We start from the raw sequence: 15,236 nt of genomic DNA, 5'->3' as shown, positions 1-15,236 counted from the left end.
CTTTCTTCTCAGATTGTAGAAGTCTTGTCCATTCATCTGTGGTGTTATACTGGTGAGCCATAAAGGAAACCTGTCCCAGTTCAGTTAATTTTTCCCTTTACAGGAAACTTAACTCTGCCTACTGTGGGTTTCTTTAATAAAGTGAATGCAAGTCATGAAACTTACCTTGGCAGTGACAAGGCATATATGAGACCTCAGATTGACTCGAATGAGGTCTCTGTTAACCTGGATGCCAAAAAAAAAAAACAAAACCAAACTAGAAGCATAGCTTTCTTGAAGCACATCTTTTCTTTTCTTTTTTTTTTTTTTTTTTTTTTTTAACATGACGGGGATTTTTGAGGGGGCCCAAGTGATAGAACACTGCTTTTAGAATCACACTGCTTATCTGAACTAAAATGTTGACACCTTAGTGGTGTCTCTAGGTGTAACACCTATGCCCACTGGGTAATCCTATCTTTCTTACTGTAATAAAAATTATCTGAGATATTAGTTTAAATCAATGTTTTATGTACAAGCTGCATTGAATAATAGACCCAGTATTTTATTGTACTTTCACCAAATGGATGCTGAAATGCACTTTAAAGACTATATATATATATATATATATATACACACACACATATCTATGTATCTATCTATATGCATATCTATATCTAAGAAATAGTTCCAAAGTTGTATGAAGAAATATTTGGCATATTTATATCAGACAGTCTCAAGGTCGACTGCTTTGGAGGATTGCTTTGTGTGGGTGGCACTTAATAATATGTGATAGGCACGTAATATCTCTTGATAATTCAGGAAGCTCGAGGCCAGTGTTAATAAGTGTGGTGCTGTTGCTCCCTTGACGAGTACCACATCCTCACAGCTCAAGCCTGTAGAGAGAAGCAGCTGCCTGTTCAGGGTTCCTGCAGCTTCAGGATGAAGATTTGGCTCCTTCCAGTGGCATTTTATTGCTATTGCACAAGACTGAAGCCAGTAAATAAAACAAAATTATTAAACTGTAAAGCAAATCAGTAGGATTCTTTTCAAGTATGAACAAGTGAATTTATTCTGTAAAGTACTGGATTTTTATCTGGGTCAATATACACATTACTGAGTGAACCTTACACTAAATACACACACACACACACATATACATTCAAAGAAGCTTATACTGTTACCTTCCATCTGGCACAGAAGCATCAAAAGTATTGCTCCTGTGCCATTGGTGAGTATTGGCCTCAAACATACGTGTTAAATTAATTCTGAGTTGGGGTTTGGGAAGAAATGAGTAGAAAGGGAGCACAGTAAGCCAGTACTAATGTTACTTCAGTGATTCGATCACAAACTGCAAGTGGAACTTGGTAACATGAAACAGCCCCCATGAAGTTGGGTAAGTCATCTAAGGCTTGCCAGTGATTGTTGAAGAGTATTGTTTCTACTAATTTTCTTAGCTGGGATTAGCGGAGTTTGGTTTAATTGTGTTTTTATCTGTAAACTGCTGAGTAGTGTTGATGGATACATGCTGCTATTTACAAAATAGAATTATACTACAGGGATTCTGACATTTTGGTTAATTGGCATGTATCCCTCTAAGTGGTTTCTATTCCTTAACTCATAATTGTTCTCATTTGCTCAGTGGGTTTCAGAAACAGGGTTTGTGGAATGCCATTTAATACTCATTTCATTTTGTCAAATAAATTGCATTGGCTTCCATCTTGCCTATAAATTAAGTCACTCTAGTTTCATTTTCCGGCTATATATTTTCAATTGCGTAAATATTTTTCTTACTCATGTAATTTGCTTAATGTTACAAAAAGTGCCACCCCCAGACCCTAGACTTACTCCATAGCAAATGAATTGCAGAATATTTTCTATAGCCAAATAAATCAAGACATAAATTGAATGGTTGAACTGTCCCTTATGGCAGTCTAAATTTGAACCATTGTTTTTAAAGTTAGTCTTTTTACTTGCAAAGTGGAGGACTGAAACTAATAAATTGTTCTTCTGCATCCAAGAGGTGTGACCTTCAATAAGAAAAGGTCAGATCCTGCCTTCCAATTGAGTTTTCCTTAATGTGTAGGCAGTGGGAAGGAGAAAGGCATCTCTGCAATCTGATTTCCTCACCCTAATCTAACACAAATCAATGTGTTGCCCATCTTCTGTTTATAAATACAGACTGCTTCAGGGACACTCCAACACGTGCTTTGCTACTCACAATTTATTAGCTAAGTCAAAATAAAGTTGTGGTCATGCCCTCTCCTCTGGCAAATCCTCTTCACAGGGACTCTGGGACTGCTATGCAGGCTCTGTTGGGTATTTAGCATCCAGGGTAGGCCACACACTGGAAAACCTCCCAGGAAATAGATATACAGCATTTACAGCCCATTTTGTAATACGCTGGAGAACAACAAAAACAACTCATCAATCTCTTCTTTTTCAAGGGCAATTTGAAAAAGTGTCCATGGGTGAAAAGCTCTAAGTGCTATCAACTATCAGTTGTTTCCAATGGTAACATTTTAAGTAGAGTGAAAACATTAGAAGTCACATAACCCTTTTATTAAGTTAACAGTGCCATATTTCCATTTTGGCTGACTGTTAAAATTCTAGTCTTGAGACTATTTAATAGTTTCATTTTCCTTTACTCTATTTTTCATAAAGGAAAAAAAAATTATGAAATATTTTGATATAATCCAAACATAGAATAAAAGATGGACTCCTTCTCTGCTGAGAAGTTGCATTGTGTACCGCTGTGAAATATTGCAACCTAGTGCTAGCAACTCTTTTTTTTTTTAATAGATTTTTTTTTTCCAGTTTCCAGTTTTTGTCCAACTGTTGTTTGCCACAAAATAAACACTAAAGAAAAATCTGTGAGAAGCTTGCTGTTACCTACAGAGTCCTTTTGGGAAATGTATTTCTTAAAAAGCCTCCCCACCCCCAAAGGTGCTTAAGATAGTGAGCATTGGAGAACTGCATTTCACGTCTGCCATGCTAATGAGTGAGGATACATTTGTCTCCTGCAGAATATTTTAAAGGACATGTAATGAGAACTGGATTCTGTCTGTTCATTCCAAATACCTTTTTCATTTAGTGAAAAAATATTTAAATATTTTTGAAAATTAACCTATGCTCCTAAATGGCATTGAAGTCTGTCAAGGTCTTAGTGTACCTCAATAGGCAGCAACTGCTGTTCTCCCTGAGCAGCAGCATTGGCACATAAGGGAGTGTCAGAGGCATATGGAAAGATGTATTCTCAATAGCAACAGGAGACCATTTTAAGAGCTGAGATTCTATATTCTGTAACAAAGAAACAAACAAAACAAAACAAAACAAACAAAAAAATTAAAAAAAAATCAGGAAGTATCCAAATTCATGGAATATTCATTTTCCCACCAAGCATTTTTCTAAGTACGTGATATAAAAGCTCACAGAAGGAATTATTTTCAACTCAGAATATGTTCTGATGTAGTCCTAGCTGTTTGCCCTTGACTGAGTCACATCAAAAAACAGCCTTTATGCCTCAGTTTCCTCACATCTACAGAAATAATAAATAGAAGGAGTGATCTCATTTATGCCTGGAAAGCATGTTGAGCTGATCTAGTGAGACACTGATGAAGTCTCATGCATTATTATTGCATTAGGCTGACTGCATTTCTGAAATTCATCTGACATTTCCCACTTGGCACTAATAGGGGCAGTAACATTTCTGTTTTAAAGAAGATGCTTTATATCACTGCCTGATGTACGTTACATGGTTTATGATTAAACATTTTCTGAAAAGGCAGTAACCTGTGAGATTCTCTCTCTCTCACTTCATTAAGCTACCGCATTACAAAGTGTTTTGCTTCATTATGGATCCTGCCAAGCAGCTCCTTGTAGCTACGTGTGAAGTATCGAGGTGAAGTTCATAACTATATTTAGGGGGTTTGTTTCCTCTGCTCTGTTGAAGGGGAGCATGACAAGCAGTTGAGGAAGCTTGGGGAGGAAATGAGTAAGGCAGCAGCCTGGCCCAGTGCGTGGCTGTGGCTCAAGGTTACTGGAGCAGTGGAGAGGGGAGGAAGTGTTGCAACAGCACTCATGTCTGGGTTTCTCTCTGAAACAGCCTCCTTACAGAAAAATCTGAGATAAGAGTATTTTGAGGAAACATTGCTGCATAATTAATGCAAGATGTCATCTATTGCTAGCTCTGAGAAGAGGGAGAGCATGCACAGCTCCTCCTTAGAGCTGCTCCACACCCAGTGGAAGGGGAGCACTCATAAACAGCAGGCTTTCATGAAGCTACTGATTTTTGGTCTTCTGAGTTTTCTCCCATGATAATTGAGTATTGTGAATGATGAAGCACACTTGAGCTTTATATTTTCCCAAGGATTTAAAGATAAAACTTATGAGGTGCATTGATGCTTGAAAACTGTGGAGGAGACAGTCTCTATTCCTCATTACATTTACATGACAGAATTTAATGTAAAAAGATTATAGTGGCATGTGTACATTCTTCTAATTTCACGCATCTATCGACATGTCTTTCATTTTTTACAAGACTCCTGACCAATTGGGTCCCAGAAGAATGAGATGAATGAGAAAGGCATCCTATGGGGAAGGGGGTGGAAACAGAAGCAAGTGGTATTTCCTACAGAAAGAGAGGAGATAAAACGTGACATTCCACTGCTAACTGGGTGTTGGTTTGCTCCATCAATAAATCTTTGTCTTCTTGATTTTTTATTTATACATCTGAAATGAAAAAACTCCTCTTTTAAAACTGGCATCTCCCAGTACTGTTTCTGTACCATTGCATGACTATCAAATGCTGACCATCAGCATAATCAGCCTTTGCTTAAAAAATACTGTTTGCATTCTCTATGCTTATCACTTTCAAATTAATGAAAAAACAAAATTATGAAGGGAATGGATGTATCAGTGAAGTCCATTCTTTGAATACTAGACACTTGCAAAGCAGCTGCTGTACTGCAATTTCCTTGTCTGCTTAGTGGGAGGATAGTTCAAATTGTAGTCAGAATTAGGACTGATACACCCAATTATGTGAGGCTGTGACAAATGAAAAAGGAAATGCCTGGTATTTTCATTTGTAATATGAAACTGACCTAAAATAATACTAGTGGTATTAAATTTTGTATGTTCCAGTGGATCAGTTTCATTGGAATACAGAATATAGTTCTGCTTATATTAATAGAGAGTATTTTTGAAACATTACTTTAAAAGTATGACTGAAGTTGAAATACTAGTAGTAGGGAATATATGATGCTATGGGTGTGGTATGTGTTTTTTATCATCATGGTTTCATATTGTTTTAAATATATGTTCATACAATCTTTATAGAGACCCCACATTCCCTCCATATGATTATACAGTTGAAGAAACACTTTCTTAGCTACAGTTTGGTTAAAAAAACCCAACATTTTAATGGAGCCTTTTGTGTCACTCAGCTCTAATAGGGAAAAAAATATCCATCAGTGAAAACACTGATTTCAGTCAGTGAAAATACAGGAGATTCAAGTGGACTTCTGGGTGTAACAGGGAGATTAAGGGCCTCATTTAGCAGCAGCAATCCCATTGACTGTGGGAGAGCTGAATCCACTTCCACAGTTTAATTCCACAGAGTTACTTAAAGTTCTAAAGCTGTCAAGAAAGTTATGACAAATCAACTGGTGAGCCACTTGCAAGAATATGGGAAGAAATAGAGTACACCAAACAAGTTCTATTTTTCTCTCTTTTAATAAAGACTGGGAAAATCTGTGGCAAAGCTACTCACCTAGCAAAGGAGTCCTTAGCAGGTTAGCATGGACTAAGTGGTGATACTTTCGTGGGGTGGAAAGCAGATGATGGTTCTCTGGGTTAGGCTCTGGACTGGGAAATGCATCTGTTTTCCCACTCTGGCTTTGCCACAGATTTCCTTGATGAAATAAGCAAGTAGTTAATGGTTTTGGCCTCTTGTTTTTCTTTTCACAAAATGGAATTCTGACCCCTTCCTCTCCCAAGGGTCTATGAGGTTAAATAAAAGAATGTTTATAAAGTAAGCTCTTTTTTTATTAAAAAGGTGCAGTTTCAACATTTTCAAACAATATTCTCAGCAGAGAAGGACTTTCAGTTATTATATTTACTCACACGGTGGTGCTGTCATACATATGTGCTTTCTCTTAGTGGAATCATCCCATGGCAGTGGGAGGTTTGGGAGGTTCTGTACAAGTCCTGTTTTCTGGAGTGAGGAAAGAGGTCACAGACACCCTGCAAAAGGGAGCCAGGGCTGGCTGCCAAAGGCCACAGATACCCTCCTGTTGCATGACAACCCCTGCCAATCTCCACTTCTGTGAGCTCTCTGCATGCTGGGACACCCCAGTAAGGTGTGAGGAGCTCTTGTGGTGCAGTCCTCCTTCAGCGTAGAGGGGAAGGTGTCCCTTCTTTCCCACCCAAAGTAAACCTGGCTCTGCTCGTGTGTGTGCTGTAGGTGTTACCAAATGCTCTGTGTACACACCTTATGAAATGGCTTCAACCTCTCTCTTCATGCCCCTTTCCTCCCTTATTTTGGAGGATGAAATTCAGCTGGTCCTTCTCAGCCTTTTGTTGATAACAGCCATTTCAGTGCTGCCTGTTGCTATGAGTTTGGTGCTTCTCAGTCTCACTGTTTCTCCCTCCTCTTCAGGCAAAGAAAGGGCACAGAATAGTTCCAGTATTTATGTACTCTAATTCCAGTGAAAAGACTACTGTGCATCTGGTGCTCAGTCTCCTCTGTGCAAGTTAGAGCACTTTGAACTGTAGGCAGGGGGACAAATCACCTGTCCCTGGGCAGTGGGACACAGTGGTTACTGCATAAAGTGTTAGAGAGGCATCACCAGGCGCAGGAACACCAGCGACATCCTGATTAATCCTTACTCAAACACAGGCACGTGTCTCCTCTATCACTGTCTCTTAGGCAGCCCCAGAGTATGAGCCTTGCTGGCGGGGCATGCGTGGAGGTAGAAATGTTGTGGGAGGTGGAATTTTGGTAGATGTGATTGATTTACGACAGGAGTTTCCTTTACAGTCATAAGGGGAATTTTGCTTGGTCACAGCAAGTTTGAACCCTCATGAAACAGCCTGAATCATTCGAAGCTAAAATAAAACAGAGGGGGAGGGGCATGACCGTTAGGGGAAAAAAAAAGTCAAAAAACACATTAAAATTGTTTCCCTTGGTGCTGACTTCTTACATGGAAATGTGTTCCAGAATAGTTCTGCTATGTAAGCCAACATTTGTTTTAAGATTTTTCATTGTCTTTTTTCCTCTCTTCCCCTTCTTCCCCTTGCCCTCCCGCTCTGCTCTGCAGATTTACACTGACTGGGCTAACCACTACCTAGCAAAATCTGGCCACAAGCGGTTGATCAAGGATTTGCAACAGGACATTGCAGATGGAGTTCTGCTAGCAGAAATCATCCAGATCATTGGTAAGACCAGGGCTGAGGGAAGCACTACGAGCTGACTCCTTGCATGGGGGAATGTATAATTCAAGCTGAATGTATTTAACAATAAGATGAACCCTGAATAATACAAATTGACTGGGTCCATATGTCTCTGATATTTGTGTGGTTCATCCTTGTCTTAATTAAAAAATATGTTTATGTGAGCATGTTTGGAAGTTGCTGTTTAACCATACTTTAAATGGCCAGAACTGTATCTTACACACTTTGAATTGTCAGAAATGAATGCTCCATTAAACCATATGTCTCCCATGTGTGCATTTTGTTAGTTGGAGTGGCTCATACTTTCTGGGATGCCTTGAAACTGTATCCTGACCCTGCAAAGACAATTGTGGAAGATTTCATGTCAGCAGTTATTTTGCAGGGGCTGAAGAATTAGTAGCGACCTCCTTCGCACTTCCCCCTTTGCATGATTTGGCATATGGAAGCAACTGCTGCTAACAAGAGTGTTGTTACTGTACAACTGAGCTTTACTTAGAAAGGAGCTCTCTGTCAACAAAACCCTCTGCATTTTATTGCTGTGCCTTTTCTGCTTTTCTTCAGGTTTTTTTTTTCCTGTTTTGATTTTTAGGTTTTTGGGTTTGAGTTTTCTTTTTCTTTTTTTTTTTTTTTTTTTTTGGACAAGGGGTTGGAAAGGAAAGTTTTATCTCATTGTTTACTTTTGCTTTTCCCCTCACTGTTTTTGTTTAGCAAATGAAAAGGTTGAAGATATCAATGGCTGTCCACGGAGCCAGTCTCAAATGGTAAGAATAAAATATATTTTTAGTTTGTGTTGGCACCACTCCACCTTCCTAAAATGCTTTTTATAAGGATTTTTATAAAATATTAATATTCTCTCCCATTTTTTCCATAAAGTCCTAATTCTCATACAGGTTCCTGATACTTATTTTCCACACATGTTTAATGTTTTTAATTTTGTTTCTGTGCTAACTTTGGATTTTGAGATAACCTGGCAGCAAAACTTCATCACTTCTAATTAATCCAGAATTGCCTTATCAGACCTGTTCTTCTGAGGATCCAAATAATTTCATTTAGTTTCATTTTAAGGGCAGTAAATCCAAGAATAAATTATTAAGTGGAGTCTTTGTGTCTGGAAAACTGGTTTGATGAACAACACTTGCCAAATTGTTTTTAAATATAAATAGCCTTTTGGACTGTCCACTGTGAAGTCCAGTTAGATGAACTGACTCCAAGACTTTCAGAAATAGCCCTTTAGTCATATAGCTCTCTGAGCTATAGCTGGCAGCTGTCTAAAGACTTTTTAATACTCTCAGACAAGAAGCATTTAGTGACTGTGATTCATATGGAGTCTTATTAATCTTTTACTGTGTTTATGGCTAGTCAACTACATTTAATAAGATGAAACCTCCTTAGAATACTGTGAAAGTGACAGACACAAAATCTGAGCCTCAGTAAAATCACAATGTATTTATTGAATCATTTTCAATCCAAGTCATGTTCTCCCATGCTGAGGTCTTTGCCTTACTGTTCACATTCAAATAATATATAAATAAGGTGCATAATTGTGTAGCTGGCAAGGATTTTGGAGTATAGTGATTTGGTTGAACTTGCATAATAGCAAACTGCTGAAACTAGGTTTAAAAATGGAAATGAAATAGAAAAAAAAGTGCATTTGTTCAGTGCATTTTTTAAAGGTGGAACGTGTTTGCAGCATTTTTCTGCAAAGCGTCAAAAGTTAAGGGGAAAATTTTTGAATACTAGTGAAGTGAATCATGGGGCCTTTTGGTTCTTATTGTTCAAAAAATGGGCAGGTTTAGAATAAGATTTTTCTCTGACTTTCAGACTCTTTGAAACAGACCATAGAAAGAATATACACAATTTCTTTAATAATAGTTTTTATTTTAATTACTCATATTACTGCAGCACCTAGCGGCCCTGGATGAGAACTTTGGAAACTCCAGCATGGAGCTCTAATATTACACACATAGATCAAGAGATAATCGCTCTCTACTTTAATCATGTTAAAACTTGCCATTCCAGACAGACAAGACAAGCAAGGAAACACAAAAGCACAGGGAAGTGGTGTGATTTTCCAAGGTTTTAAAAAAGTGGTTACTGGCCATCTAGGACTGCTTAGGAACCCATCACTCTGCTGTCTATCGAGTTTCATTTCCATGAGAGAAAGATGAGCTGCAGAGAGATCTATTCACCCTAGCAATGTTAGCATCTCCAAAACAACACTGGTGTACATTCCCTGTTGTACTTTTCTGTGGCAAAGGGATTCTGGATTTCATCTCTAGCTCCATGTAGATATGGAGGAAACGTGGTCAGTGCATGCCCATGCTGCAACGGTCCTTGTGACTCTCCTTGTGTCCATCTTTCTTCTCCCATCTCTCAGCTCAGCCAGGTGTCCCAGGTGCTCTGGGTGTCAAACCAGGTGCTTTGAAAACTGCTGTGCATAGTCATACATCAGTGTTTGCAGAGTGACTGAAGTGTCGCATTTAGCCACTTTAACTTCATGGTAATATATTTATTTATCTGTCCTTTGACACAATCTCTTTACTGAATTGTTTCATCTCTACAGACTGATCAAATTATTTTCCTGCCTTTTCACATACTAGTTCCATACTGCAGATTTCTAAAGTGAGTTATGAAATTTAAAATGTTCTGAAGTTAAAGTCATTCAAACTTGTCACTTTTTGTCTCAGAGACCCCAGGTTTTGAACCTGCTCTCCATTTGTTTCCTGTGGGTTCTGCACTGGTCTAACTAGCCAAAGGCACAATTTCACTATATTTTCAGATAATTTTCCTTGGCAGTGCTCAATTTTGTTTAGCCCACTCAGTAAATGGTAGGGCAATTCTCTTCTTCTTATAGCAGTGGACTCTTAAGGTACTTGTGATATACAGGTAAAAAACCCAAAGATAGTAGTCAAAGCTAGTTTGCATGCTGTATGTTTGAGATACACCAGTATATAGCAATATATCCTGTCAGAACTTGCTAGAACATCAGCCATCAAACCAGGAACAGTCATAATACTCCAATAACATTTGTAAGCCATTCATTCACTGCTTTAATTTAAAAAGTTTTAGTTAATAAACCTCAAGAATCCCGCTACCCTTTTCTTGCATATATGTTTTCATAATCCTGGATCTCACAACTTGCAATTAAGGGGAAATGTTTTCTCTATTCATCTGCCATTTGATACCCTTTCCAGGAGGTCTTTGATACCCATTTTCAGGAGGTCTAAGATATTTTATTAGCTTAAAAATGTTAGGGAGCACTGACATGGATTGTCTTCTGTTGGAAATTTTGATACTCTCTGTGGATGATATTGATGCCAGCTCATAATTAATCGCTACCAACATTCCCAAATTCTGTTCCACTTATGATCTGGTTTTCCTCTTGCCAATGGTATCATCTTTCAAGTGATTTTTGAGGAATCTCAATTCAGCTGTTACCTTAAATTGTAAACATATTTTAATGTTTATTTCAAATGTATATAAAATGCTTGGGGTTTAATTTTCTTTTAGTTGGTTCTATTGCAATGTCTTGCACCCTGTGCTCATTTTGGCATTGATATATAAAGTACTTGCATACAAGTTTAATTGGCTCCATAGGTCCAAGTCCATAAAAACTAAAAACCTGTGAAACCTAGCAGCACCCAGTTTCTGCCTAGTTAGCGTTACCAGGATTCATTATGCTCACTCATTTGATGTTGCACCCAGAAACTGAGAATCTGAGAGGTACTGGGGGATAAATTATTTCATATTCAAATCTCAGAAGCTTTAAATAAATGAAATTTGTAGGAGAATTAGGGAGGTTCATTTGTTTGCTGGGTCAGTCTACTGTAGTGAAAAGATTTTAGTATTTCTTATTAATTTTTTTCATAAATATAATAAGGATTTAAACCACTGTGTATTACAGCATATGTTGTCTGTTCAGAGTGTCATGTAGAGTCTGCCTATTTCTTCCTTACAGCTATGCTTTCAAGGAGAAAAAATAGAACCTCTAGTATTTCCTCATCTCTTTGAATCCCTTCAATGGAAAATAATGTCACATGAATTTCTATCTTTTCCTTGCACAAATTATTCCATAAATCTATCAATTAAGGACATTTCATATATTTATTTAGAAAATAATGGAAGGATACATTAATCAAGGGTTTACCTTTTGATAAAATCTAAAGCTAATTCCTTTCTGCTTCTTTATAACCCATCTGTTTCTTTCATTTCTGTTTTAAGTACTCCCATCATTAGAAAAAGTGAGATAGCCTTCTGGGTAGAAGATATGTTATAAATCTTTTATCTAATTGTTCAAAGACAAAGAGTTCAGGGTTGTTTGGGGTTTTTTTCTCCTGAAAAAATGATAAATATAAAGGAAAATCTCCAGTGTTTCAGCTTTTAACAAATCAAACACACAGTAAGCACACAAAACATACCAATTCAATCCATCCTGGGGTAGTTGGAGAAAATGCAAGAGTCAAAAGGTGTTGGACTGAAAATCCTTGAATGGTGACATTTGCAGTTTTGTTTGTAGTGACTTACAAAACTCACACAGTTCACAGTGCTGTCAGCAGCACAAATTGTAAAATAAATTCAAAGTTGACAAAAATTTTTAGTTTATTACACTGCAAGTTAATTTTTCCTTCAGAGATTAATGTGCCTTAGTAGGTGTTTTTATTTAGAATTAGCTCTTGCTGCTTCCCACAAGAACCGTCTCTGCCAATACCCATCTAGGTACAAAAGCATCCTTAATTTTTTCTGGTAGCAGGGGTTTTCTCATAGTTATGATAGTGCTGGGGAGACCTTCCTTTTTAAAGAGTCTCCTAGTGTTGTATGCACTTCATGAAGACTATTTTTTTATTTTGTCAGTCTGATCTTTGCCACACTTTTCTACACGTTTATAAAACCAAAGCTATTCATCAAAGGTATTTTTTATGATTTAGAATACAGATATTTTGCAGACCCACAGAGAAAGTTGAGTTCACTGAAAATACGGGTCTTGTTCTTCCTGGAAATCAGGGAGTGGAGAATAAGTGTAGGAGCTGTAGAACATTGCCAAATTGATAGGAATCTTTAGTAAAAAACTTTATTTATCAGAGCTAGCACCCATTTTGGGTGAGCAGCATTGTATCTGATATAGGTGGGAATTGGTGTGACTGTGTTTTGAACTAATAAGATAATTTCTACAACATAGTACTTGATTTCGTTAATAATGCCTTTAAAAAGACACTAATAAAAAAAATGTTTTGTACAAAAGGCAGAAGAATGCCAAAAATACTGCTTTACTGTAGGAGACTGAAGTTGTGTACATTAACAAGAGGAAGGTGGAATATGTGGATCAGTCTATACTTTAACCAGGGAGCTTTTTCTATGAGAGAGAAAGTTAAAGAAGTGTGTGAAGCCTAAAGACAAAGTTACCGTGTATGTACTGGTAGACATTACTTTGTAATTTATTGTGCTAGAAGTGCTCTGTAGAGTTCCTGTAGTCCCGCAGAAGCCCATGGTGGCTCCATCTCTGCTTGTATGATTGGGTTTTTCTCTGGAGGAGGACAAGGTTGCAAGAGGATGGGGTGCATGCACATCTCTTCCTAACATAGAGTCAGCCTGTGGATGGGAAAAATGAGTGGAAACTACAAATGCTAAATGTGCCCTGTGTCCTTCAGACTTTCTCTGGCACGGATATGCTGGGCAGACACATGTCCAGCAATGGATATGTATCCAGTATCTAAGGATGAGAAAATAAGCATATTTTGTGTCTAAAACTTGTTTTTGGAAAACAGGATAATTGTATATAAAGTCAGCATTGAGGGTTCTACTAAGGTTCATGAATTCCATGTGAAAATATGTGTGGTATGGTTGTGTGTAGGTCTTTGAGGAAAGGGAAGTCTGAAAATGTCATCCCTATGTTCAGTGTCAAGTGCATCCAGTTTTGAACTGTGTAAGAATCTCCTGTCTTTACTAGTGCAGTTGTTGGTGAGATTGGCTATATGGATTCAAGATATGCTTTCTGTGCTTTGGAGCAGCTCCAGGTGCTTTGGAGCAGCTTCAGGTGAGCCTTCCACACAGATGTGACACAGATGTGACAGATTGAAATATATACAGAAATTTGGCTGGGTGAAGAAATATGGTCCCTTGGGAAACTGGGAATTCAATCTGAGTTTTGAAAACTAACCCCAGCTCCTTTAATATGTGGGCCAGTTTCTTCCTGCAGTGACAGATACAGGACTCCTTCTGACATCTGTACAACCCCCATATCGTCCACACTTTTGTGCAGCCTCAAGCCAGGTTGTTGTCTGTCTGGGAATTTCATGAGGACATTTTTCCCTCAGTGTAAATGAGCTTGTCCCCGAAAGTTTGGAAGCTCCCATGAACTGCATTTCTTCCTTGGACTTTTTAAGTCGTGGCAGAAGCACCATGATCCCCATTCCCTGGGAAAATTGGGTCGTGGTAATGCACAGCTTATGTCCTTCGGTGTCCTGCCTCACAAGGATTTACTTACCTGTTAATTACACATTTCTGAATCCAGCTCTCGTGGTTTGGCAGAATTAAGTCTCGTGCAATCATTTTTTTGGGGGAGCTGTGGGTTAAATACACATTAGAGCTACACTGGTAGCAAGCACTTCTTTTCACAATCTGGTCTCTCCTACCTTGCAACACTGGCAGCTCTAAGTGGAAGAGCAGACAAGGCTGATAATAGCTCCATTATGAAAGGATATAAGCAGATGTTTTTCTGTGAGGGAAATGACACTCCTCAGCCTGATACATATTCAGGTTTCCCATTTTCTGATGGCACTTTCAAGTATATTTTTTTACTTAACTAGCTTTGCCCTGTGGGTTTCTTCACTAGGTAGGTGATTTACACTAAACTTTTAACCTTTCTGGGATTCCCAGAACCCAAGGGCCCAATACTGTCATAGACAGGAGCATGTCCTAGCTAGCCTTCTGAAAATGCTTTCTTGGACAAGTCCTCTCATTTCCTAGGTAGGTTCAGGGTGTGATCTTTTTAAGAACTAATCCCATTCCCACGTCCTTCCCTGGTGACTGTCCTCAGCTGTTTGAGGGAAGAATTTCTTGCACATTTGGCACATCTAGACATTCACAATCCACTGTTCAGTGTACAATGTACAAGATGGCTTCAGAGCATTTGTTATTTGTTTGGCATTCAGTGAATGCTAAAACCAATTATCATTGAAGTCTCCCATATTTCAAACTCTTGAATTATGAATGATGAGTGCAGGACAACATTTTAGAAGCTGAACTTCAGTATTGGAGTTTCCTTCTTAATTTTAGACATCAACAAAGACATTTCATAAACTTGCAGGAGGCTCATACCTTTTTTTATATAGTTTTCTGTGTCACAGAAATTTAAAAATTCTCTGGTAAAAAGCAATGCATGTATATATATCTACAGTGAAAATATGCAAAGAGATAATGCAAATTGAAGGATAGTTACGGGAAGTAACATCTTCATTAGTGTAGACATTTATTTCTTTTGTTCACAGATGAAATTAACTTGATATAATGACGAATAAAAATGAAAATGAGTGTATCAAGACTAGAGATTTGTGTAATCTCAAAAGAAAAAAGATAAAGGGAATAATGAGGGTCTATATAAGAATGCATTTTGGGAATAATTGTGACTATATGAATAAAGAGACCAAAGAAAGGAAAGAGAATAATTTCTATAAGGGCAAAGTTAAAGGTGTTAACGATGGTTGAATCTCAAGGATGTAGATGTTTGAATTCTTGTTTAAAGTTTTGCTGATAAGAGATTATTAATGTTATTAACACAGCCAGTTTGAGTAAGATGAGAGGCAAGCTGGTTT

The 15,236-nt window shown here is 37.9% G+C and overlaps 1 protein-coding gene across 3 annotated transcripts in view; it reads left to right on the top strand.

Annotated features, from left to right (window-relative positions):
* Nucleotides 1–15,236, top strand: part of LOC131573556 (neuron navigator 3-like) — a 250,860-nt gene that overhangs the window by 62,520 nt on the left and 173,104 nt on the right. For all 3 annotated transcript variants that reach the window (XM_058827624.1, XM_058827623.1, XM_058827622.1), the window contains exons 2-3: nucleotides 7,296–7,413; nucleotides 8,137–8,189. In XM_058827624.1, the coding sequence (XP_058683607.1) occupies nucleotides 7,296–7,413; nucleotides 8,137–8,189 (171 nt within the window). The remainder of the gene's footprint in view (nucleotides 1–7,295; nucleotides 7,414–8,136; nucleotides 8,190–15,236) is intronic.

The sequence above is a fragment of the Poecile atricapillus genome, chromosome Z, assembly GCF_030490865.1.
Source record: "Poecile atricapillus isolate bPoeAtr1 chromosome Z, bPoeAtr1.hap1, whole genome shotgun sequence".
Classification (NCBI taxonomy): domain Eukaryota; kingdom Metazoa; phylum Chordata; class Aves; order Passeriformes; family Paridae; genus Poecile; species Poecile atricapillus.
The sequence above is the reverse complement of the archived record's forward strand: the minus strand, read 5'-3'. Positions and strand labels throughout refer to the sequence as shown.